Raw genomic sequence first — 24,061 nt, forward strand, 5'->3', positions numbered from 1 at the left:
TACGGAGGAAAACCCTGCCCACTCAAACTGCCTATCTACACACCATCCAGAGCTCAAAACCCATGGACCTTGTGTACATCGATTTCCTAGCCCTAGAATGGGAAGGGCACTGAAAGGGGAATGTGGTGGTTGTGACAGACCACTTCACCCGATATGCCCAGGCCATCCCTACACGAGATCAAACAGCAAGAACAGTTGTCAAAGTACTGTGGAAAAAGTACTTCTCCGTGTTTGGGCTGCCCGCAAGAATCCACTCCAGAGGCAAGATTTTGAGAGCCGGTTGTTGCATGTAGTACTGACAGTGGCTGGCATACAGAAATCGAGGACTACACCCTACCACCCCCAAGGGGATCCCCAACCTGAGCACTTCAATTGAACTCTCTTGAATATGCTTGGTACCCTCCAGCAGGAGCAGAAGGCCGCATGGAGCCAGCATATGGCATACCTTGTGCATGCCTACAACTCCACTAGGAACGATGAGGAGAGGCTGCAGCCAGCAGGAGAGGCTCCCCCGCTCCAGCCAGCATCTGAGCAGTGACCTGAGAGGTTCCCAGCTCTGCTTCCAGCTCCTCCAATCAGAGGCCAGGCAGTACAATATGAGGCCGGGGCTCTGGGAAAGTCAAGACTTCTAGCAAACTGAAGCAGTACTGGCTGTGTACCAGTATTTTTGCCTACCACATGGGAGATCTGGGTTCAAGTCCCAGTTGGGGTGAGTAAGCTAACAAGAAAGGAGCCATTGTGTTTTTCCCCTCTTTTTCCCCCTCAGGTACCAAGGCCCTGTATTTCCTTGTCATTTGATATTTTGCATTTTGTGCCTTTTTATATTTCACTAACCCATATTGTTTGTTCTGCTGTTTGTGTTTTATATTTTGTCTTTTGTCAATGATTGTAAGTGTCTAACCTTTGTTGAATCCTGCCCCTTTGGGGCATTGTAGCGTCCACTATACACTCTGATTTATGCCTGTTATGTTCCCAGTATTAAAAGGTATATGGTTAAGTCCCCATTGGTGGTCTGGCTCTGCTCTATAGGCAGGAGAGTCCCTACACCTCCCACAGTGCTTGTGCACCTGCTCTGACCCCTTCAATTGGAGAGGGGGGACCTCTTGGAGTACCGCCCAGGTTACACATACAATGTTAATATGAAACAGTAAAAATCAGTGCACAAACGCTAGGAATACAATATAATACAATATAAAACACTAAAAATCAATACAAACAGAACAGAACACTATTTGCAATATAAAAAAAGGGGGCTTATTACAATGTGGGAGTATAATGTCAGGGACTCGAACCCCAACTTCCCAGGTCCGTTGTCTGACCGCAAGAGACAGGCAACACCAGCAAGGTCTTATCTCAGGCTCTTTATTGAAGCATGCACACAACAACAAAGAGTAGCCCGTCTCCTCCAAGAACCAGCCCCGCTTGATAACAAGTAAGCAAGTTTATATAGACGGTTTTGCATCACCGATTCTACACCTAATTGACTCAACCTCCATGGTTAGTTAGAAACTTCTAGTGCACATGACAAGATACAAGATTTCACAGGGAATTTTTCACTGTGAAAGAAAACAAGATATCAGGTCAGTGTGAGAAAACTCCTGATTAGTTCAAACTGGCTTTTGGTTACATGCTTGTTTTGATATGCTAAATAATAGGGAGGAGGACTACATCCTTGATTGTTTCAGCTGTGTCTTTGAAGCACTGACTCTGCTTTGTAGTTAACTTCTACACTATTATCTATTGTCTTGTTAGTTAATTTCTACAGCTACACAATAAGAGGCTTTGAGCAGTTCTTACATATAAGCATCTTCCTTATCATCAAACATGCAACTTTATTTTCAGCACTGTTACTTATGCTAGTGGGTTCAAGGTAGGTTCAGTTTGTATAATCCCTGTTTATCAGTTCACATTCCAATTGTCATACTGCATACAGAGAGCTCATGATTATCCTGTTTGTGGCTTCTCAGCGGTATTTTTCTTTGTGGGCTTTTGGGCCTGCTCTCAAACATCCTATATATCAATAAGAACTGAGCTTAGCTTACCTAGTACTTGTAAACACTTATAAGGGATAGAGAGAGCAGAGGGAAAGTCCGAAATGGTCGCAGAAGAGGAGGGAATGCATTTTAAAAAGAAAAAAAAGAGAGAAACTGGGGTTTTTGCTGCAATTCTATTGACCGCATATTATGAAAGAATGGTCAATCTATAGTTAAAGTTGGAGCTAGCTGTTTTCAGCCTCCTCCTCTATATTTTGATTAGCTGATAAGAGACAAAATTTTAGGAAGAGAGAGAGTTGTGACTCTACAAGAAAAGATGCATATTTCCATTTAGCAGTCTTAAAGAAAATATTTTTACATTTTCAAAGTTTATAGGCTCCTTATGACACTTATTATTTCAGACCTACTTAATGCAAGGTCTTCAATTTCATTTTACTTTAATGAGAAATGAGGAAGATCAGCAGTTTGCAAGATGTGTTCAAGATCTCACAAGATAGGACTTTAAGCTATTGCTTTTGGCAATTATCACAGGCTACTGGCTGCTTGACATAACTTTCAATACTAGAAAATGGAAAAAACACATATAGACAAAGACTGAAATGGAAATATTAACACATTAAGTGAATGATTCTTTTAATGTTTACTATAACACATTTCCTTAGCCAGATGCTCACAAAACTACTACCATTAATCAATACTACAATTTTATTAAGATGAATTGAAAATATTTTGCAGAATTCATATGCTTCCAACAGTACTATTCCTACCCAAAACTGTTTCCTTGATTAGTAAATAAATCATTTAGGCAGTAGGGAGTTGCTTCACTCTTGCCATACTTTATTACTTTATCATCTAATCCTAGTACATATTTACTGAACTGTAAATGTATTATATGTATTATTCATTTGGTTGGCTTGTAGTCTGATCTTATTACTGTTATCATATTAATTCTGTAATTCATGGAATTTTAAAATATGCACAGGAACACGCTTATACTGAATCAGTCTACTGTGTAGCAATATTTTTGATCATCTTTGTCTAACTCACAACATACTTTTAAGTAACCAAACTGAAAAACAACTTTTGTACATTAACCATCAGCAGAATTATAATGCAACCTGAGATTTGTCCGGTATTACTATCCCAGTCAGCTACAAGGCTTGCTTTCTGCCACCAGCACCGAATCTTTCAGGCAACAGTAATCATTTAGGGGAAATAACACCCACAACAGTTCCCCAGGCTCAGAGGCCTAGGTCTCTACAGCAACGGCTCCCCTCCCCGAATCTACGGCGACTCCTCCCGCCCCTTCCGGGCGGAAGTGGCGGGGCGGAAGTGGGCGGAGCGCGGCGCCCGGGACAGCGCGGATGCGAGGCCGCGGGGGCAGCGGCGCGGGGGGCAGGGCCCAGCCGGAGCCCGCCAGGTAAGGGGGCGCGGCCGAGGCTGCTCTGCGCGCCCTCCCGGCCCCCAGCCCGTCGCTCCGGGGCAGCGGCCTCCTGCGCGGCGGTGCCGGCTCCGCCGGGAAGCGCTCGCTGCGACCCCCGGTCCTGCGTCCGCATCGCGCGGCCCGCGGCTCCGCAGCAGCTGCGCTGTGGGCCCCCGCCGCTGTCTTCCGCTGGCGCAGCTGTGAGAGAGGCGGGGAGCAGCGGTGCCGCCCCGGGGAAGGTGACGGGAGGACTCTTCGGAGATGCCAGGCACCGGGCCTGAAATTGTTGGCTGGTTTGTAGCTCGAGCTAGGGCAAGGCTCAGTGCCCCGGGGCGGCACCAGGAGATGCTTTGCAGAACCGCTAACCTTTGAGCAATTGTTGAAACCAGAGCCAGCTCTCTGAGGCACAGAATGGTTTGGCTACTCAATAAGTTGCTCTTAGTTGTGGGCTCATCCTCACCAGCCTTTGGAGAGCTCTAATGTGGGCAAAATGGCAGATTCCACCAGCAGCTGCACTGTTTCCCAGCATCCCTGCCTGCCTCACTGGGGATGGTTTCCATGGAGACCCCAGGAGTGGTAGTGCTGTGATGGGCCAGGGTTTCTGTGGAACCCAACCCCCCAGCAGTGCTGGCAGGGCTGGGTGGAGACTTGCTCTGGGGCTGGGATCCTGCAGTGGTGACAGTATGGTCCAAAGTCAGGGCAGAGTTACGATGCACTACCTGTACATCTGTGCCTTGGGTCGGCACTGCCTCAACATCCTAGCCCTGGAGCAGCTTCCTGCCCTGCCGTGTGCCCTCCCAATACTGCTGGGGCCGGTCTCCATGGAAACCTTGACCTGTACTGTCATGGTGCTGCTGCTTCTGGGTCTCCCTGGAAACCAGCTGCAGTGATGTGGGTGGGAGCTGCTGGGAAATGGAGCCCACCATGGGCCTGATCCAGCTTGCAGGCTGAGCTTTGCCCACCTCTAGGATAACTTCCTTCACCTTGTTCCATAGCAGTAACCACCTTTATTTCTATTTTTGACTGAGTGGTGGTGTTCGTGGTCAATGTCTGTGTTTGATTTGCAAAGTGACTATGGTCTGTGGTGAGATGAATGTGCAGGACTTTTAACACATTAGGGGAAATCGTGAGCCAGGCCCACCACGGAAACTATAGCCCCCCTTTGGTATTGAGGGGTCACTAGTGATCTGTTACAGATTTCTTTGGACAAATAATAACGAAAACAGACAGGAGTGGAGATCAGAGGTTTGTAACAAGAGTGCCATGGGGGAACACCAACCAAAGCACACCAGACAGCGCCCACTGGCCCTCAAATGAATCCAAGGAGGCAGCAAAGGCAATGTGCCACTCACGAGACTGGTGACCCACACACATCTCTTGTGGATTAAAAAAATGCCCATACAAATAAAAAGATGTCATGTAATTGGCCTTAAAACCTCCTGTTTTCATAGATATAATACTTGTTTAATTCTCTTTTTTTGGATTGACTTCCCCTCCCCCCATTCCCTCTGCCTTTCAGTACCTCAGTTGTGACCATTCAAATATGACTTTTTTGCAGACAGCCCCAAGGTTCCTGAATATTTAATCTACCACTTGGACATCTGGCTTCACTACAATGGTAAGAGACAGTTCAAGTCATGTATTGTTTTGCCTGTAGACTGTTTGATGTATGGGAGACAAAAACAAAAACATTCTTTGTTTCTGACATCTTCAGAAGTTCAGCTTTTTAAAGCACTTGTTGTTGTTGTTGTTGTTGTTGTTGTTGTCTTCCATGTAGGGGATGGGAGGGAGGTGGGCAGATACTTTTGGAATTTGTCCTAGAATTGCTATTCACAACTTAGTATGAACAGAACACAAGAAGAGCACAAACTCGTCTGTATTCTATCTTTGACAGTGGCAAGTAGAAGGTGACTCAGAGGAATGAATAAATTCTACACATCCAATGGAGCCCTTACATGTCCAGAGGGTTCTTCTTGATGAGTGGCTGTGACTGCCCACTGCTGCCCCCTTTTTCAAGTAGGGTGCATGCAAATCATGTCTTCCCCTCTCTCCCAGTTTTCTTATGTGACGTACCCACCATTCACATGAAATCACTGAGCAGGTTCCTGGGGTAGAGAGCCTTGTTTACCAGGACACTGCACCTCTCACAACCAAAATTCTTTGGGGTGTCTTAGCCTGCAGTCCCCTACAACTAGTTCTCCCCTTTTGCAGTGTCCTTTAAGGTTTGCTACCTGGTCTGACAAAACTCATTCCAAGCGCTAGTTTCTCCTTTAATCCTTCAGATAAACTTGAACTAGTCCCAGCCTTCCTTCTGGCATGCTTGGACGTAGTTCACATATCTCTCTTTTTCCACCCTTTCCCCAAGCCTACTCACTGTGTCAGCTACTTCGGCCTGGTTTTCTGTTACAGGGCTACTATTCTGTACCACTGCAGCACTGTTTCCTTTTACACTGCTTTTCCTTTACAGCCTTTTATTTTTATCCTTTAAGGGAAAGGCCTCCCAGTCTGTTTTATCCCTCTAAAGAGACCTTCCATTTCTTCCTTAAAGTGAGGACTGAAGAGGGCCCTGTTACAGTGGGCGACATCTAAAAGCACATGGGTTCATATTACTTGTGTTCTTATTTCAAATATATAAATTCTTATGATTAGTCATGCCAGCTCTGTTGAATTCTGTTAAAGTCTGCCTCAGTTTAAAAAAACTTATTTTTCATACCAGTGGGTTCTGCAAGCTAATGGCACAGCATTGACTTGAAAGTCAATTTCTTATCTAAAAGCTTTAACACTTATTACTGCAAGTAATTACAAGTGTTACTTTAGGTGAAAGACTAAGGACAGGAGGAAGTAACTTTTCTCATCTTCTATGTATTGTATAACTCTCATGCCATTATCAGTTTCTCTTCCTCTATCCTGCCATAAGGTGTAGTTGGTCTCCAGGTAGTTGTGCAGTTAACCAGTTAATTGTGAATTACTGTAACATGTAGAGATGTTGATAATGAGGAAACTGCAGCTTTAGAGACGAGATTTATCAAGAGACAATAGGAGTCTGCTTGGAACTTTTATGATTATTGACAGCGGAAGAAAGTCCTTTTCATTAATTTTAGTGGGAGTTGTGGCCGTTGGTCTTCTGCTTCTGTGGAACCCCAGTGCTTGGCAGCCTAGGACTTCATTCTTCATGCTTGAGTCTCTTGCGTGGCAAAAAAATACTCTTCCTCTTATCAAACTTCCTATTTCCAAAAGGTTGATCACTTTTATAGTATAGCTGTTGAGTGTCTTCTCTCCTTGTTCTGGAATAGCATTGACAGAAATATTAGGTGCACTGAAGTGAAAATAGATCCTTAAAGGCAGGGCTCTCCAGCTGGCAGCCTGTGAGTGGTTGCTTTCAGCCCACAGGGATTGTTGGCATGGCTGCCAAAGTTGTTGCGGTGAGATGGCTTTCAGAACCCAGAGGATGAATGCTGTTGCTGCTTGGTCCCCTGTTGAATTTGAGGACTTCATTTACTGTTGACTAAAATAAATGGTAGGGAAAATGGTGGGGAAGAATGGCAGCAGCATTCACCCCCTGGATGCCAAAGGATGCCAGTACAGTGATTCTGGCAGCCACATCAAGCTGAAAAGGATCTTGGAGTCATAGTTGACTCCAAGATGAACATGAGCTGGCAGTGTAACGAAGTCATCAACAAAGCCAATCGCACCTTATCGTGCATTAACAGATGCATGACCAACATATCGAGGGAGGTGATGTTTCTCCTCTGTGAGGCATTGGTCAGGCCAAAGTTGGAGTACTGTGTCCAGTTTTGGGTGCCACACTTCAAGAGGGATGTGGAGAATCTGGAGAGGGTTCAGAGGAGGGCCACTCATTTGATTAGTGGCCTCCGTGAAGGACCCTTCAAGGGGAGGTTGAGGGATCTGGATCTCTTCAGGCTTCACAAGAGACATCTGCGGGGAGACCTTGTAGCTGCCTATAAGTTTACCAAGGGAGGACAACAGAGAATTGGAGATGCGCTGTTTACCAGGGCACCCTTAGGAGTAACTGGCAATAATGGGTACAAACTAGTGGAGAGTAGATTTAGGTTAGACATTAGGAAGAAATTTTTCACAGTAAGGGTGGACAGAATCTGGAACGGGCTGCCAAGAGAGGTAATAACTATCACCCAACTTGGAGGTCTTTAAGAGGAGGCTAGATAGGCACCTGGCTGGTGCCTCAGTCTGTCCTCAGTCCTCTTTCCTGCCTGGGGCAGGGGGTCAGATACGATGATCCTTCGTGGTCCCTTCCGATTCTACAGTCTATGAATCTATGCTGACCCACTGCCAGGAGTGGGTCGTCCGGCTCACGAGTACCCCCCTGAACCTGAGGTTCCTTTTTAAAAAAAATCCCATTTTCAGTTTTAAAATCGGAGAAAACCAGGATCCCTGCTTATAAGTCATTCGCTCCAGCCCCCTAACCATTTTCATTGCTCTCTGCTCTCAGTTTGTCCACGTCCTTTCTGTAGTGAGAGGCCCAAAGTGGGACACAGTACTCCAGATGTGGCCGCACCAGTGGTGAATAAAGGGGAATCATTACTTCCCTTGATCTACTGGCAACACTCCTACCAATACAGCCCAGTATGTCATTAACGTTCTTGGCAACAAGGGCACATTGATGGCTCTTATTCACCTTATTATCCACTGTAACCCCCAGGTCCTTTTCTGCAGGGCTGTTGCCTAGCTGGTCAGCCCCCAGCCTGTACTGCTGCATGGGACTGTTGCATCATAAGTGCAGGACTTTACAGTTGTCCTTATTGAACGTCATGAGATTTCTTTTGGTCCAGTCCTCCAATTTGTCTAGGTCTCTCTGAATCCTAACCCTACCCTCCAGTGTATCTACTATTCCCCCCAGCTTGGTGTCATCTGTGAATCTGCAAACTTGGTGAGGGTACACTTTATGCCATTTTCCAGGTCATTGGTGAAGATATTGAACAAAGTTGGCCCCAGAACTGAACTCTGGGGCACTCCGTTTGATACCAGCTGTTAACTAGACATCAAGTCATTGACTACTACCTTCTGAACCAGCCAGTTTTCCATTCACCTTACAGTTTGTTCATCCAACCCATACTTTCTTAGCTTGCCTGCAAGAACGTGATGGGACACTATATCAAAAGCCTTGCTAAACTCCAGGTATATCACATCTGCTGCTCTTCCGTCATCCATAGAGCCGGTATTTTATCATAGAAGTCAATCAGGGTGGTCAGACTTGCCTTGCCCTTGGTGAATTTATGTTGACTGTTCCTGATCACCTTCTCCTCCAAGTGCTTAGAAATTCATTCCTTGAGGACCTGCTCCATGACTTCCTCAGCAGCTGAGGTGAAGCTGAGTGGTCTGTAATTCCCTGGATCCCCATTTTTCACTATCTTAAACATGGGCACTATGTTTGCCCTTTTTCAGTTGTTTGGGACCTCTCGTGATTGCTGAGTTTTCAGAGATAATGGCCAGTGGCTCTTCAACCACATTGACCAACTCTCTTAGCATTCTCAGGTTCATCTCATCCAGCCCCATGGATTTCTATATGTCCAGCCTTTTTAAATAATCCCTAGCCTGTTCTTTTTCCACTGTTGGCTGCTCACCTTCTCCCCAAACGTTGCTGCCAGGTGCAGTAGTCTGGGAACTAGCCTTGTCTGTGAAGACTGAGGTGAAAAAGGTGTTGAGCACTTCAGCCTTTTCTGCATCCTCTGTCACTAGATTGCCTCCCCCATTCAGTAAGGGATCCATACAGTCCCTGATCTTCCTTTTGTTACTGACATACTTGTAGAAACCCTTCTTGTTACCCTTCACATCCCTTGCTAACTGCAACTCCAATTGCACTTTGGCCTTCCTGACTTCATCCCTGCATGCCCAAACAATACTCTTATACTCCTAACTAGTTGTTTGTTTAAGTTTCCATTTCTTCTAAGATGCCTTTTTTGTGATTAAGCTTACTGAAGAGTTTCCTGCTATGCCAAGCTGGTCTTCTGTCATACTTGCTATGGTTTGTTCATGTGCTCTCAGTAGGGCTTCTTTAAAGTACAGCCAGCTCTCCTGGACGACTCTCCCCCTCAGACTCACTCAGGGAAGGACTGCCTGGGAAACCAATCAAAGTCTGCTTTTCTTATTCTTTCTTTCCTTTCTTTCATCAAGTTGCTGAATTCAGTCACCTCGTCGTCACTGCTGCTCATGTTGCCATCCATTACTATATTCCCCACCACTTCTTCCCTGTTTGCAAGCAGCAGATCAAGAAGAGCATGGCCCCTAGTTGGCCACTCCATCACTTCCACCATGAAGCTGTCCCCAGCACTCTCCAGAAACTTCCTGGATTGCCTGTGCACTGCTGTATTGTCCTCCCAGCAGATGTCAGGGTGATTGAAGTTCCCAGTGAGAACCAGGACCTGTGAAACTTCCACCAGGTGTTTGAAGAAAGCCTCATCCACTTCCTCTTGATCTGATGGTCCATGGCAGACCCCCACCACAACATCACCTTTGATCTCTGCTCTGACCCTAACCCAGAGACTCTCAACAGGCCTATCTCCAGTTTCATACTGGAGCTCTGAGCAGTCATAGGGCTTTTTTACATAAAGTGCAACTCTTCCTTTTCTCCCTTGCCTCTCCTTCCTGAACAGTTTATATGCATCCATGACAGTGCTCCAGTCATGCAAGTTATCCCACTAAGTCTCTGTTATTCCAATCATATCATAGTTCTGTGAGTGTGCAAGGACTTCCAATTCTTCCTGCTTGTTTTCCAGAGCTTCAGGGCTGTGGGATACTGTAAACAAGTTGCAGGTTTTTGGAGTTCAGTATAGGGTCATGGATTTGACATACATCTCAGCCCAGTTTGGGAATCTTGAATGGTGGGCTGAATTTTGCCTGACCTCAGTTCTTGGCCTCCAGGTTGCTTTTGTCTGAGAAAGGAAGAGTGATTTGAAGCCCCTACATGGCTCCACATCAAACAGAGAAGAATAACATGTGGGGAAAGTTGAGGTTGTCATCATAGATTTCATAGACATTAGGGCTCGAAGGGACCTCGGAAGATCATCCAGTTTATCCCTCTGCCCCAGGGGCAAGAAGTCAGCTGGGGTCATAAGATCCCAGTAAGATAAGCATCCAATTTGCTTTTGAAGGTGTTCAGTGTAGGTGCTTGAACCACCTCTGATGGCAGGCTATTCCAGACGATGGGGGCTCGGACAGTAAAGAAGTTCTTCCTTTTGTGCAGCCTGACTCGGTCTTGCAGGAGTTTATAACTATTCAACCTTGTCATCCCTTGGGGCACTCTGATAAACAAACGTTCCCCCAGATCCTGGTGGTCACCCCTGATAAACTTATAGGTGGCCATCAGATCACCCCTGAGGCTGCTCTTTTCTAGGCTAAAGAGCCCCATAGCTCTCAGCCTGTCAGGAAAACAGACCTTACGATGACCTCTGATCATGCGCGTAGCTCTTCTCTGGACTCTCTCAAGCTTCTCCAAATCCTTTTTGAATTGTGGAGCCCAAAACTGGATGCAGTACTCCAGCTGCGGCCTCACCAAGGCCAAGTACAAGAGGAGAATGACGTCCTGGGATTTGCTTGAGAAGCATCTATGGATGCAAGCCAGCATTTTGCTCACTTTACTAGCCGCAGCATCGCATTGAAGGCTCGTGTTCTTCTTGTGGTCTTTATATCTTGGCATGATAATCTATTTAATAGCCTCTCTTCAATAGCAGTGGCTTTTGTTTTGATCGCTTTCTTCCTTACAGGGCTTTCTACTTCACCTCTTGTTGCAATTAAACAGCCCCACTCTCTCCTTGTTACTGCTCATCTGTGATACAGTAGATAGAAACATGTAGTGTGCACTGCTGTAGGAGGAGATGTTCTAAGTATCAGCAGCCAGCTTGAAAGGAGGGAATATTCTTTTCTACTTGGTACATTTAGTTGGTTTGAATTAAAACTTCTGCATACTCTATTTATATACTTTTACCAATGGACTGCATAAATCAGTTAAATCTAAACTACTGTAGAAATGTTCCATAGTGGAATTGATTATTATTAATTAAGTCAAATGAGGTTCTGAATCTGTGTGAAAGTTCTGAATGGTAACTTTGTCATTTAACATGCTTTAAGGAAGTTATTTTAATTCTTACAGCAACAAGCTTTAGAACTGGCATTGGACCGTGCAGAGGTAAGGAGCAGCTAAATTGTCTGTTACCATGAAAACAACATGTTATTCCTTAAGAAATGTCTGTTTACAGCATTTTGTGCATTTATTTGTATACAAATACACTTTTATAAATAAAACCTGACATTAGAGTTGCAAAATTGCCACTACAGTTTTAAAATCAGGCACAAAACTAACTTTTCCATTTTTCCCCATGATGAAACCAGGTCAGGCTTTAGTTCCTTTTTTATTAAAGCAAAATTATATGCCTTGAACTAATGGACCTTTACATGGCTGCAAATCTTAAGAGTCTACAGGAATGTGTAACAAAACTTTGAGTAGCTATTGAGATTATACCAGATGAAAACCAACAAAGCAAGCAGTTCATATTTTCACTACTGCATAAAATTAGTGTTGAGTTTGAATATACCAAGAAATAGGGGGTGGGAATGGAAGGGATCCTGTCTCCATTAAAATTACGTGTTGATTGATATTTAGTTTCCAGGGCACTAGATGTTGGATTTTATTTTTTACCTAAAGAAACTCCTACAAATCAAGGGCAGCATTTAATCAGTCACTTCTATTAATTAAAGCTGCTGTATGTTTGCACTTACTTTTTGCTTTATTATTAGCTTCATATGGGTGAAGCAAAAACAGAAGTCCTCCACCCACCTTTTTTTTAAGTAAATAAAGATGGTTGTGCTCCGAGGTACTAAGTTGTAAAAGTTGCAAGTTGCAATTGCGTTATGAGAATGATTAAAAGAAAGTTTTTAAATTTCACTTGAAGTCATAGTACCGTAGATGTATGTTGTTGGTTCAGAAATTCAGAAATCATGTCCAAGTCATGAAAGTGATTATGAACCGTAGCACTTCATTTCAGTTGGAATGAAAGCTACTTCTTAATTTGTAACTAATAGAGGGAGTAACGTGTCTAAGTAAATACCTCCTGCATAGACTGTTTTGTAACGAGAACATTTTGTTCATTTGAAAAACTATATTTTGAGCCTCTTGTTAGCTGTGTGGTATAAACAACTCCTGTAATATTCTAAGTTAGTTTTAGTGATAGAAAGGCTCTTCAGTGTACAAGTCACTGTAAAAAAACCTCTTGTTTTTCTCGTACAGTATATCATTGAAAGTGCCCGTCAGAGACCTCCCAAACGAAAATATTTATCCAGTGGAAGGTAGTAATTTTTCAATATATATCTTTTTTTTTCTTTCTTTAACATAAATCTATTTAACATTTATTTAACCTGCCTTTTATGTTAATATCTTAATTTCAGAAAATCTGTGTTTCAAAAGCTGTATGATTTGTATATAGAAGAATGTGAAAAAGAGCCTGAGATAAAGGTAAGTGGAATTTATTTGTTAAGCTTCCATTCAGAGATTTACAAATGGGTAAGCTTAGCAAATTGTTTTGAAGCAAGGGGCAGGCAGCAAATCATAGAAAATTAGGGTTGGAAGGGAGCTCGGGAGGTCATCTAGTCCAACTCCCTACTCAAAGCAGGACCATCTCCAACTGTATCATTCCAGCCAAAGCTTTGTCTAGCTGGGTCTTGAAAACCTCTAGTGATGGAGATTGCACCACATCTCTGGGTAACCTATTCCAATATTTTACTACCCTCTGCCTGAGAGAATTCTTTCGAATATCACACCTAAACTTCCTTTGATGCAACTTGAGACAGTTGCTCCTTGTTCTGTCATCTGCCACTACTGAGAACAGTAGTTAAATCTAGGGGTGCACTGACAGAAATTTTTTGGGCTGATACCAATGGATAATTTTTTAAGGTGCCATATCGGCCAATACCAGTCTGATTCTGATATGCAGCCAGGCTGCTTAGAGACCAGCGTCGGGCTGATAAGTCTGGTGTGGATAAAGGGGGGAAGGGGTGTTTGGATGGCAAATCAAGGCCCTGTGATGAGGAAGGGAGTGGGGCAGGGGCAGGTGGTACAGCCAGGGCAGGGTGGCGCATGGGACAGAGCCCTGAGTAGCTCGTCTGGGTCGTGCAGGGGGAAGGGGGGGGGGTCTTACACCCTGCATGCACCCTGGGAGGGGATGGGGAGGGGCATGTGCCCCCAGATCTGCATGTGGGGTGAGGGCAGGTTGCCGCTGTGGGCTGGGAGTGGGGCAGGGTATGGGATGGAGCTGTGAGCAGCTTGTCTGGAGGGGCATGGGGAGAGAGTGGGGGCTGCTGCATGCACCCTGGGAGGGGATGGGGAGGGGCATGTGCCCCCAGATCTGCATGTGGGGTGAGGGCAGGTTGCCGCTGTGGGCTGGGGACGAGACAGCACCAGGCTGTTCCTGGTGGGGGGGACTGGGCCTGGCTGAGCTCAGGGCGGGTGGTGGTATTAGGAGAGGGCTACAAGGAGGGTGGGGCTGCAGTCGCACTGAAATTTGCCGCAGCCTGGCCCACCTGCACAGAGATCCAGGGACCCCCTCCTCTGCTCCATGCCCTCCTGGGGTGCACGCAGGGGCGAGAGCTGCCCCCTGCACCCCTGAAATAAGCTGGTTACGGCTCCTTCGTGCACCCTGCCCTGACCATGCAGCATCTGTCCCTGCCCCACTCCCTCCCTCACTGCAGCGGCCTCAATTTGCCACCCTTTCCCCCCCACACCAGACTTACCAGCCAGATGCTGCTCTCCAAACTGTCAGGCTGCATTCCTTAGCATGTGCATACTGCGGCTGTGCACATGCACGGGGCATTTATCAGCCATATTATCGGCCATATCAGGCAAAAAAAAAAAAGCCAATTTCCAGTGCTGTCAATTTTCCCTATATTGGTGCCAATCCAATATGGGACTGATATATCAGTGCACCTCCTAGTTAAGATTCTGTTAGTTCTAAGGGAGTCAATAGCACTGAAAAAAAGACTTACACAGGGTAAGTTTATAACCCACAAACATTGTGCAGTTCAACATGAAATAGAAATTAATGAGACTAGGCCAGTGACTAATTAGTTACCTAATTTATTTTTTAAGAAGACAAAGTAGAGTTCCAACAGGAAAACAGTTGTGCTGTTGTTGTGCACCAATTTTTAATAGTAAATGAACCACTCTGCTGTGCAGTAAAGTACATCATACTCTGTTTAATGGTGTAACCTTAGGGCTTTAAAAGGTTATGCATTTACCTGAATTTAATGTAAACAGTTGGTGCTTAGCAGGTTCACATCATTGTCAGTGCTGAGATATTGGCAGCCTTGAAACTGACCAGCTTTGCTGTGCTGTCAGTAAAGAAATAGACTTATCCATCTTTGACCCTGTTCTGTATTAAATTATCATTTTTATTCCTAAAATAATTAGCACATTGCACTGTTGTTAGATGGTGCTACGTGCAGGGTTTGAAATCTAGGGATGAGGGTTCCCGGCCTGCCTCGTTCCACTCCTTTCTAAGCAGCTCAGGTGGCAGCTGCGATGGGTTCTTCTGGCTTCCAGTTGCTACCACTGCAAATCCCCCCTCCCCAATAGTCTGAGTGTAATTTGAACCCTGGCTATGTGAAGAACTTTTCTAAACCAAACAAAGATTCTCATTCAGGCCTTTTTATTTTAATATAGTATATACGATAAAAATCAATTTATAACCAGTGAGTCAATCCACTAAATCACAAGCCCTGTAGTTTTGCCGGAAAATGCATAAGGGAACTGTATTACTGCACCCATGGGGTAGGCAGAATGCGGTGAAGGAAGAACTACAGGGCTGGGATTTTGTGATCACAGAGTACCTGTTTTGTGCTTTTGGTGGTGGTTGTTCTGCTTTGTGCTGTTTTTCAAGCACTTTGTTGTAGTTGATACTGTCTTTGCATCACAAATGTATGTGTGAAGGTTTCAGTCATAGTTCTTAATTGTGTTACTTCAGCCTCTCCCATCAAAAAATGGAAATTTAGCCATATTACTAGGGAAGAGTACAAGACTATCACACAGGCACGCAGGAAGACAATCAGGTTGGTTTGCAATGTAACTAGCAAGGATTCTATAAATCAGTCCGAAGTAAAAGAAAGGCTAAGGAATGTGCAGGTCCCTTACTGAATGCAGAAGACAATCTAGTAATGAGAAGGAGAAGACTGAAGTAATTTATGCGTATTTTACTTTAGTCTTCATTAATAAATTGGCTACCAGAAAATGAATGCAGTAGACATCCAGGATGGGGAAAGAGATAAATAGCTTAGTAATGAAAGAACAGGTTAGGGTTTACTTGGAGAGGCTGGAGGTTTTCAAGTTGACAGAGCCAAACAGGATGCCTTCTGGGTAATGGATAATTTGGCTGAAGCAGTTTTAAATCCATGGACTGTAGTCTTTGAGAACTCGTGGAGTTTAGGTGAGGTCCCAGATGACTGGAAAACAGGCAAATATAATGCTCATCTTTAAGACATGGAAAAAGGAGGAACTATGAATTATAGACTAGTCAGTCTGGCTCCAATACAAGAAAGATTTATAGAGCTGGTCATCTTTCTAAATACGCTGAGGAGAACAAAATGATCAGAAACAGTTAGCCTCAGTTTATCAAAAACATGCAATTGGAATTGCAGCTAGTAAGGGATGTAGAAACCTTTCTTGTTACCTTTCACAAGTATGTTGGCAGCAAGAGGAGGATCAGGGAAAGTGTGGGTCCCTTGCTGAATGTGGGAGGCAACCTTGTGACGGGGATGCTGAAATGCTCAATGCCTTTTTTGCCTCAGTCTTCAAAGGCAAGTTCAGCTCCCAGGCTACTGCACCAGGCAGCACAGTTTGGGGAGATGGTGAGCAGACCTCAGTGGTGAAAGAACAGGTTAGGGACTACTTAGAAAAGCTGGGCATGTATAAGTCCATGGAGCCAGATGGAATGCACCCAAGGGTGCTGTGATTGCAGAGCCATTGCCCATCATCTTTGAAAATTCATGGCAATCAGGAGAGGTCCCAGATGATTGGAAAAAGGCAAACATAGTGCTGAAATTTGAGAAAGGGGAAAAAGGAGAATACAGTCCCTGGAAAAATCATGGGGCAGATCTTCTAAACACTTGGAGGAAGAAAAGGTGATTAGGAATAGTCAGCATGTATTCACCAGGAGCAAGCCATGCCTGACCAACCTGTTTGCCTTCCCTTCCCTTCTATCATGAAATGACTGGCTCTGTGGATGTGGGGATACTGGTGGATGTGGTGTACCTTGATTTCAGTAAGGTTTTTGATATGGTCTCCTACAACATTATCGCAGGGAAGTTGAGGAAGTATGGGCTGGATGAATGGACTGTAAGGTGAATAGAAAACTGGCTGGAGCATCAGGCTCAGAGTAGTAATCAGTGGCTTGATGCATCTGGTTGGCAGCCGGTATCAAATGGAGTGCCCCAAGGGGTTGGTCCTGGGGCTGGTTTTGTTCAGTGTCTTCATCAAGAACCTGGAAGATGGCATAGAGTGTACCCTCTGCAAATTTGCAAATGACACCAAGCTGGGGGGAGTAGTAGGAACACTGGAGGGTAGTGCTAGGATCCAAAGTGACCTAGACAAATTAGAGGATTGGGCCAAAAGGGGTCTCTTGAGGTTCAACAAGGACAAGAGCAAAATCCTGAGGACAGAACAATCCCATGCCTTGGTACAGGCTGGGGGCTCGCTGGCTGGGCAGCTGCTCTGCAGAAAAGGGCCTGGCGGTTATAGTGAACAATAAGCTGAATAAGAGCCAACAGTGCGTCCTTATTGCAAAGAAGGCTAATGGCATACTGGGCTGCCTTGGTAGGTATGTTGCCAGTAGGTCACAAGAAGTGATTCTTCCCCTCTATTCAGCACTGGTGAGGCTACATTTGGAGTACTGTGTTCAGTTTTGGGCCCCTCACTACAGAAAGGATATGGACAAATTAGAGAGAGTCTGGCAGAGGGTGACAAAAATTGTAAAGGGGCTGGGGGACATGACTGCTGAGGAAAGACTAAGGGAACTGGGCTTATTTAGTTTAGAGAAGAGAAGCCTGAGAGGGGACTTAGTAGCAGCCTTCAACTACCTGAAGTGCGGTTTAAAAGAGGATGGAACTAGACTGTTTGCAGTTGTGGCAGGTGACAGAACAAGGAGCAATGGTCTCACGTTGCAGCAACGGAAGTTTAGGTTAGATATTAGGAAGAAGTTTGTCACTAGGAGGGTAGTAAAACATTGGAACAGACTACCCATCCTTGGAGGCTTTCAAGTCCCGGCTAGACAGAGTTTTGGCTGGCATGATCTAGTTGGGGATGGTCCTGCTTTGAGTAGGGGATTAGACTGGATGACCTTTTGACGTCTTTTCCCACCCTAACTTTCTATGATTCTATGCCTAACCAGCTTGATTTCCTTCTGTGACAAGGTGGTAGGCTCAGTAGAAAGTGAAAGAGCAGTAGATGTGACTTACCTTGACTTGGGCAAATTGTTTTTCATTGTTTCCCATGACATTGTTTCATAAGCTGAGGAAATAAAGACTAGGTCAAAGTACTGTAAGGTGGATACAGAAGTGGTTGGATCACAAAGCTCAGTAAGTAGCCATCAGTGGCTCAGTGTCTACTTGGGAGAAAGTATTGAGGGGTTCCTCGGGGGTGCTTCCTGGTCCCAGTATTGTTTAATGTTTTCATAATCAATTTGAAGGATGGGATTAAGTGCTTACTTAAGATATTTGCAGATGATCCAAGTTGGGTGGAGTTGCAGACATTCTGAAGGGTAGGGTTAGGATTCAGAATGACCTTGATAAACTAGAGAAATGGCCCAAAATCAATTGAAAGGAATTCAACAAAGACAGGTTCAAAGTTGTGCACTTAATGATGGCATAATTGCATATGTAAATACGGACTGGGGGAGGATTAATTAGGCTACAGTACTGCAGAAAAGGTCCTAGGAGTTATAATGGATCATAAGCTGAATACTGCAAAAAGGGACAACAGCATAATGGCCTGTATTAATAGAAGCATCACTTGCAAGTCAAGGGAAGTGGTTCTCCTGCTATATTTGGCATTGATAAGGCCTCAACTGGAGTACTGTGTCCAGTTTTGGGTCCTGCATTTCAACAAAGATAGGGACAAACTAAGAGTTTAGTGGAGAGTCTGAGAAATGTGGCTTAGGAGGACAAGCTGAAAGAACTAGAGTTACTTGAATTTGGAGAAGAGAAGAGAAAACTATGGGGGATTTGATAAGTCTTCAAGTACGTGAAATGTAGGTCTTTGTCTGATGAAAATAGATTCTTCTCTGTGGCTGTAGGGGACAGGACAAAAAAAAGTGGTCTTAACTGCAGCATGGGAAATTTAGGTTGAATATTAAGAAGAACTTGCTTGTGGAACCTCCATCCTTAGACATTTTTAAAAACCTGTTGGCTTGGCTTTAGGATGGTTTAGTCAGGGATGATCCTGCAGGCGGCTGGACTGTATCACTCCTGAGGCCCCTTCCATTTCTACTATTCTGTGATTTCCTGATAGTGGAAGGGATTGGATAGACAGCAGGGAACAGAAGCATCCCTCTGCTTCTTAATTTTGTGTGTGTGATGTGTGGAGGAGGAGGAGATCATTGAGTGTTTTATAGCAGGGAGAGGGTTAGGAAGGATATTTTGAGAAGGGTAATGTTCAATAAACTGACTTGGCATTGAGGGCTCAACTATGTAATGAAAGCTGAACATAAAAATAAATTTTACACAGTTGTACTACCACAATTTGTGATGAGATTAAAGTGAAACCTGGAATAAACTTACAACATCCTGATATGTAAGACTAAGAACCAACTTAACATTGATTGACTAAAATATACATTTTCTAAAACCCTGGAAGAGTTTGTGCTTGTAGCAGGAATCATGTTTAGTTCCCTAATTTGCTAAAATAAAACGCTAGGTATCTCTAAATAGCCTATCATTCTTTTTACTTAATGGGTATCCTTGATGTGGGGAGGTCACTTACCTTGAGTCAGACTGTTAGGACATGCTTCTGCTCACCAAAACCATCCTTACTTTTCAACTCTTGCCACTTCACCTGTGTGGGGGGTGCAGATATCAAAGAAAGATAAGCCAAGTTAGTAATATGATCTTAATGTTTTGGCAGAACTGAGTAGTGTCATAAGAAAATGAATTGGACTTCAGGTTAGTCATCTGGCAACACTGCAGTAGTCTTGCATGGAGCTAAAAGCTCCTGAGGCATATGGATCTGTCAGTGTTGCCATTCAAGTGGTAAAGTCTTGAGGCCGCATGTCTTAAGTACCTCTGGTGGCAGAATCTTTTTGCATATAGTTCTGAAGGGTTGGATGCTCAACAACAGGAGTTGTGGGACCCTGTGTTTGATTATGAGACATTTGCAGTCCTAAAGTAAGTCAAATTATTAGTGGGTCTTAGTCCCCTGCCCCTGCCCCCCCCCCCAATCTGGAATAAACTGTTTATCTTTCTATTTTGAATTTTTTTTTTACCTTGCATGTAGCCTGTTGGAGAAGTCAATACTCTGGTCTGGACAAACAAACTTCATTTTAAAACCTAATTCCTCTTTTTAAAATCCATTAGGCATTGCCAATTAGACATGTCTAGGAGGCACTAACCTTCCCTTGTGCCTCCTGAATTATCCTCCAGATAATTTTTCCAATTACCTCTTTCTCTGCTGCTTTACTGTCCCCATGTGTGCTCTTTTGTACTACAAACACATTTAAAGAATATTAAGGTTGCAAAGTTAAATACTAGGAAGTTAGGAAATTCCAGAACTAGGTTACTTTTGAAACTTAAATTGGTTCCTTTATGTATAGGTGTGGTCTTTGACAACTGCCTTGCTCAGTGCATGGGATGGAAGTATTTGAACAGTTGGTTCAATTCCATGGTGCTTTTTAGTGTATGCTATTCAAACCCAAGATTAATCGTTTCCCCCTTGTTATATGATGCCCACCACCATATTATTGGTGTACTTCACAAGCATAAATGTTCTGAAAATAAGTTCAGTGGATGGTAAATTCATGAGGAAATTGAGGCCCAGGTCAAAGAGCCCTTCCTTCTGGCTCTGCCACTCTTCACCAAGCTGATTCCAGTTTCATTATGCTGCCAAAAACAGTTGTTTTCTCTCAGCCCCTGTCTGCAGTCGTGGTCATGGACTGGGAGTCTAACACTGGGATTGGAGGAAGATGCGAGAAACCTACTGGTTTGGCTAGACAAGCAGACTGGGACCAGATCTGGGGAGAAGCTGGGGTGGGGCGGGGGGAAGGAGAGAAAAGAGTTGGTGAAAGCAGCAGCTTAACATGTATAAACTGCACTTTGCTTCAGAGGCACATAACTGGGTCAAACTTGAGAAGGTTTTTATGGGAGAACAAAAAGCACATCCACAACACAGAGGCTGCCCACTCATGTCAAATTTCAGGTCTCTGCAGCACATCCCACACTTCTAGAAAGGACAAAAGTGTTTCGGAGAAAAAATGTTTTCAAAAATGACTGACTAGTTTTGACTGCAGTTTTGCAAAATAACTTAAAGCAGACACCTGGCATCATCCTTAATGGTGCAAGTTTGCCAACATTTTATATCTAACGGAATAGTCTTAAAAATGGATGTGTTGGGCAAACTTAGTAATAAGTGGTAGTTCCAGCTCTATCTGTGTTTTTATGAGTGTGCAATTAATAACATAGGTTCAGAAATTCAATTGTGCTTCCTTTGTAGACAACCAAATCTGGAAAAATACAGATTATCCCAAGACAAACCACTTTGTTTTCCTGCTTTTAGCCCTGTACATGTTGTACCTCCTGTATAGTAGAAAATGGCTCTAAACCAATCATTTTATGGTTTAGAAATTATGAGGCTTGTGCTTATGGTGTGTTTCACCCTGATTATTGTAATATTTGGCTGCAGTACCACTAAAGCTATAGTCGTGTATTTGTAACGATTATTCCCTTGTATTGCTTGCCTCCATTCTGTTTGTCTATCATTTTGTGTTGTTTCCTTAGATTGTATGCTGCTTGAAGCAAGGCAGTCTCTTGTTATTTGTACAACTTTTGGGCCTATTACTGCTGCTTAGGCACCAATAATATTTCATAAGAGATCTGCCTTTCTTATGGGCTACCTCTGTTATATGTATGACATGGAGAAATGGGTGCACTGAAAGGACACCTGCCTATAGCATTCCTATATCTGGCTCCTATACGAAATGTAAATGGAATGTTTGTTTTGACAGTGGACTGCTGGGGTACAATTGTACAGGGGCCGGAACATCAAAGCTTACAACTCACGAATATAGTTCAGTCCTAGGAGCACCACTACCTAGCCTTAGACCCAGTCAGGCTTGTCACCTCAAACACTATAGATAATGAGCCTTGTGACAACCAGTTATGGCATTATTGCATATCTTATGAGAGTTACAGTTCTCATTTACTGGAATGCGCTCCCAAGGAGACATGACTACTGATGTGGGATGAGAGGTTGAAGAAAATACCTGATAGTGGAAAAGTGGCCATTCTTGCAGCCACGTCCTTACCACCAGGGGCTGATGGACCATGGCAAAGGTGGCAAAGTCTCAGCTGCCTGTGTATCGGAATTGGATGCTCCAAGGAACTAATGAAGAAGTGGGACTATACCATTGGTTCAACCATCTGTGCCTTGGCCGTGCCCACTGCTTGAAGGCACATGTACAATGAAATACCTTGCAAAGGACAATAAACAAGCACAAACGTGTGTAACAAAATGGTTTAATTTTGTGTAGAGACACAAGAAGAAAGATTTTACAATTATGTATACGTTAAGCCGTACATAAAATGTTATAAGTGTGTACTTGGGCTTGTATTTCAGTATAGAAGAAATATAGGAGCCAGGAGGAGGAAGAGTATTGTTGCTCAAAAATGATGTCCTTTTGAAACTGTGTACAGCAATTATAAAATGAATTGTTCAAAACTATGCAACCTTTCCCTCTCTTCTTTTACTTTCCTGTTTCATTTTTAGAACAGAGTAGGTAATTGGTGTACCACTGCAGATGGTTCTTGATAGCAGTGAAAATTAGCCTTTAAGGCTAAGCGCTGGAAAAGCAATAAGGCTTAAATTGTGGTTTTCCTGAAGACTGACTGATGAGTACACATCTAATCAGGGAAACTCACTGCTGGTTGTACTGTCTGTAGGTAAAGCATGAGTTTCCCAAGTTTTAGTTAGATTTATACTCTATGATAAATCCTATATCTCAGTTATTAAAAAACCCACTGCTGAACTAAAAATACATTCATGGTGGAAGTTGATTATGTTTAGTATTTTACAAAAACTAGCTGAAAAAATCTGGCCCTTATTTATTATTCTGAAAAAACATATAATACTAGTTTGGTAGGCTTTTGTGTTAACAGACTCACATGTACAAAAGTAGCCTCTAACTATCATAAAATAATGTCTGAATGAATGAAATATTGCCTCTGTCAGTTATATGGCAACCATTATTTTCTATGCTTGCATGCTGCAGATGGCTTGACATATGGTAAACCATGGAAGTTGTTTGTCAGACACCCACCTCCTTTATTCCATACGATGGTAGATGACCAATCATAAGGACAGACTCTGTCTTTATGAAAACTTTTTTTTAGGTGCGAGTCCCAAATTAGGGTAATATATGTAGTATTGGAATTAACATAATGTGGAGACAGATATAGTTATGTTCCTTGAGGTAATAAGATATTAGAATTGATGCTTTACTGTTACACAGCAATAGAAGAGGAAATAACATTTCTCAGAGATCCGGTTTGAGACAGAAGTGGGAAAGGTTTCAAATTGTGGTATGTAGCAGTTGGTCACCAGTAGAAGTTGGCAGAGGGAAAAGAAGGAGCAGCACATGCTTTCTAACTGCTGTTGTTGATGACCCTCATACCCTGATCTCAATACTCTTCTCTTGTTGAGTGTCAAGTGAGAGTAAGCAGGGAAAATCAGTGCCTCTTCAACTTCAAATCTGTTCTCCACAGCCTTGCTAGTCAGAATACCCATTGCCTCATACCTTTGAACTATTTCTACTTAGAGTTGGTTTGACAACAAAGAGTGATGTTTTACTGTAATTAAAAGTTTAATATTTTCCCACATTTCCTGAAATAATATACATATAGCACCAAGGCATACTGCAAAGATGCTGATTAAAGTGCATCTAAAAATACAGAACAAAACCTCATTGTAACAAATGCCCGTTGTTAACAATCCCAGCAGCAGACATTTTTTTCATTATGATGACACAACTAATTCTATTCTAATGAACATCTTCTTTTAATTATCTTTTCTCTTGATCCCACAGGTGTTCATTAAAATGGAATTGTACTGTAGATGCATCCAGAATGGATCATCTTGATAAAGAAAACATGTTTTTTTTCATTTCAGGGCAAAGGACCAAAAAAAGAGACTAAACTAACCTACCCCTGACCAATGTTCCCTCTAAGGAGCAGCGGTCCATGAGCTCGCTGCCTCGGTCTAGCGTGGGATGCTTATCAAAGGAGGCTGGGGCCGGGGGCTGGAGCGGAGAGGCTGGGACCCGGGGGCTGGGGCAGGAGCCTGGCGTGGGCTCTGCCAGCTCCGGGGAAGTGCTCCACTCCCTGTCCTGATGCAGGGGAGTGGAGCACTTCCCCAGAGCCAGCGGAG

The 24,061-nt window shown here is 43.8% G+C and overlaps 1 protein-coding gene across 13 annotated transcripts in view; it reads left to right on the plus strand.

Moving 5' to 3' along the window:
- The first annotated feature begins 3,316 nt into the window (after positions 1–3,316).
- The window catches only part of SUPT20H (SPT20 homolog, SAGA complex component), a 58,485-nt gene continuing 37,740 nt past the window's right edge, over positions 3,317–24,061 (plus strand). For 7 of the 13 annotated variants that reach the window (XM_019530046.1, XM_019530047.1, XM_019530048.1 and 4 more), the window contains exons 1-5: positions 3,318–3,414; positions 4,976–5,035; positions 11,543–11,578; positions 12,677–12,735; positions 12,835–12,901. In XM_019530046.1, coding sequence (XP_019385591.1) covers positions 5,033–5,035; positions 11,543–11,578; positions 12,677–12,735; positions 12,835–12,901 — 165 coding nt within the window. In that variant the 5' untranslated portion in view covers positions 3,318–3,414; positions 4,976–5,032. Of the gene's footprint in view, positions 3,415–4,975; positions 5,036–11,542; positions 11,579–12,676; positions 12,736–12,834; positions 12,902–24,061 lie in introns of all 13 variants that reach the window. The other 6 variants (XM_019530042.1, XM_019530045.1, XM_019530044.1 and 3 more) reach the window with 2 other exon arrangements.

The sequence above is a fragment of the Crocodylus porosus genome, unplaced genomic scaffold, assembly GCF_001723895.1.
Source record: "Crocodylus porosus isolate Cpor-Errol unplaced genomic scaffold, CroPor_comp1, whole genome shotgun sequence".
NCBI lineage: Eukaryota > Metazoa > Chordata > Crocodylia > Crocodylidae > Crocodylus > Crocodylus porosus.